The sequence below is a fragment of the Corvus brachyrhynchos genome, unplaced genomic scaffold, assembly GCF_000691975.1.
Source record: "Corvus brachyrhynchos isolate BGI_N302 unplaced genomic scaffold, ASM69197v1 scaffold409, whole genome shotgun sequence".
Lineage (NCBI taxonomy): Eukaryota > Metazoa > Chordata > Aves > Passeriformes > Corvidae > Corvus > Corvus brachyrhynchos.
The window spans coordinates 3278380-3279141 of NW_008246059.1; the positions used below are offsets into that span (position 1 = coordinate 3278380).

A 762-nucleotide genomic window follows, 5' to 3' on the forward strand; every position below is an offset into this window, starting at 1 on the left:
CGCGGGGGGGGGCGGTGCAGCCGGCCGCCCGGCCCCGCGGCGGCTCCCGCCTGGTCCTACTTCGGTGGCAGCTGGTCGCGGCCCATCCTGGACATGTCCTACTCCCGTCACTTTCTGGATTTCCAGGGCTCGTCCATCCCCAGCTCCATGAAGAAGCTGGTGGTGACTAAGCTGAGCCAAAACTTCAGGGAAGCGGTCACCCTGCAGCAGGACTCGCCCGTGCCACTCCCGGGAGACGGAGACCTCCTGGTCAGGAACAGGTGAGCTCCCGCCCGCGCCCCGGCCCCGCGGCCTCCGCCGCCTCCTGGCACCTTATGGCCTGCCCTCTCCAAAATGCTCCCTCACTTCGGAGACCGGCTCCAAAGTTGCACCAGCCGCCATCTGGCGACTGTTAATTTCATTTTATTGGTGGTGTTGTTTTGAACGGCTGGTGCTACGGCCCTGTCGCCCTGTCCACGTGTGTGGGGGTGACACTTCCTCCTCCTCCTCCTCCTCCTGTGGCGGGGGTGTTTGTGTTTGTCTGTCTGTGCGCGCTGCTCTCGGCGTGCGCCTACCCGAAGGAAGAGAAGCACCCCAGGGACCCCGTGCCAAGGGGGGGTTGGGGGGTGGAAAGGCGAGTGTTACGTTCGGTGAGTGCCGAGCAGGGAGTGAGACGGCGGGAAGCGCTCGCAGTGCCCCTCCGTGGGCCCTGCCCGGGCTCGTTACACGCACGTAGTGCCCGGGGCGTGAGCGTGTCCCCGGCGCACCCGCACAAGGCCCCCC

General features: G+C 66.8%; 1 protein-coding gene across 6 annotated transcripts in view; it reads left to right on the plus strand.

The window, feature by feature from the left end:
- The first annotated feature begins 6 nt into the window (after positions 1-6).
- Positions 7-762, plus strand: part of ZADH2 (zinc binding alcohol dehydrogenase domain containing 2) — a 36434-nt gene continuing 35678 nt past the window's right edge. For 5 of the 6 annotated variants that reach the window (XR_001865855.1, XR_001865854.1, XR_001865856.1 and 2 more), the window contains exon 1: positions 173-260. Coding sequence is in view for 1 of the 6 variants with exons in the window: in XM_017746169.1 (XP_017601658.1) it covers positions 94-260 (167 nt within the window). In the remaining 5 variants the exon portion in view is untranslated. Of the gene's footprint in view, positions 261-762 lie in introns of all 6 variants that reach the window. The other variant, XM_017746169.1, reaches the window with a different exon arrangement.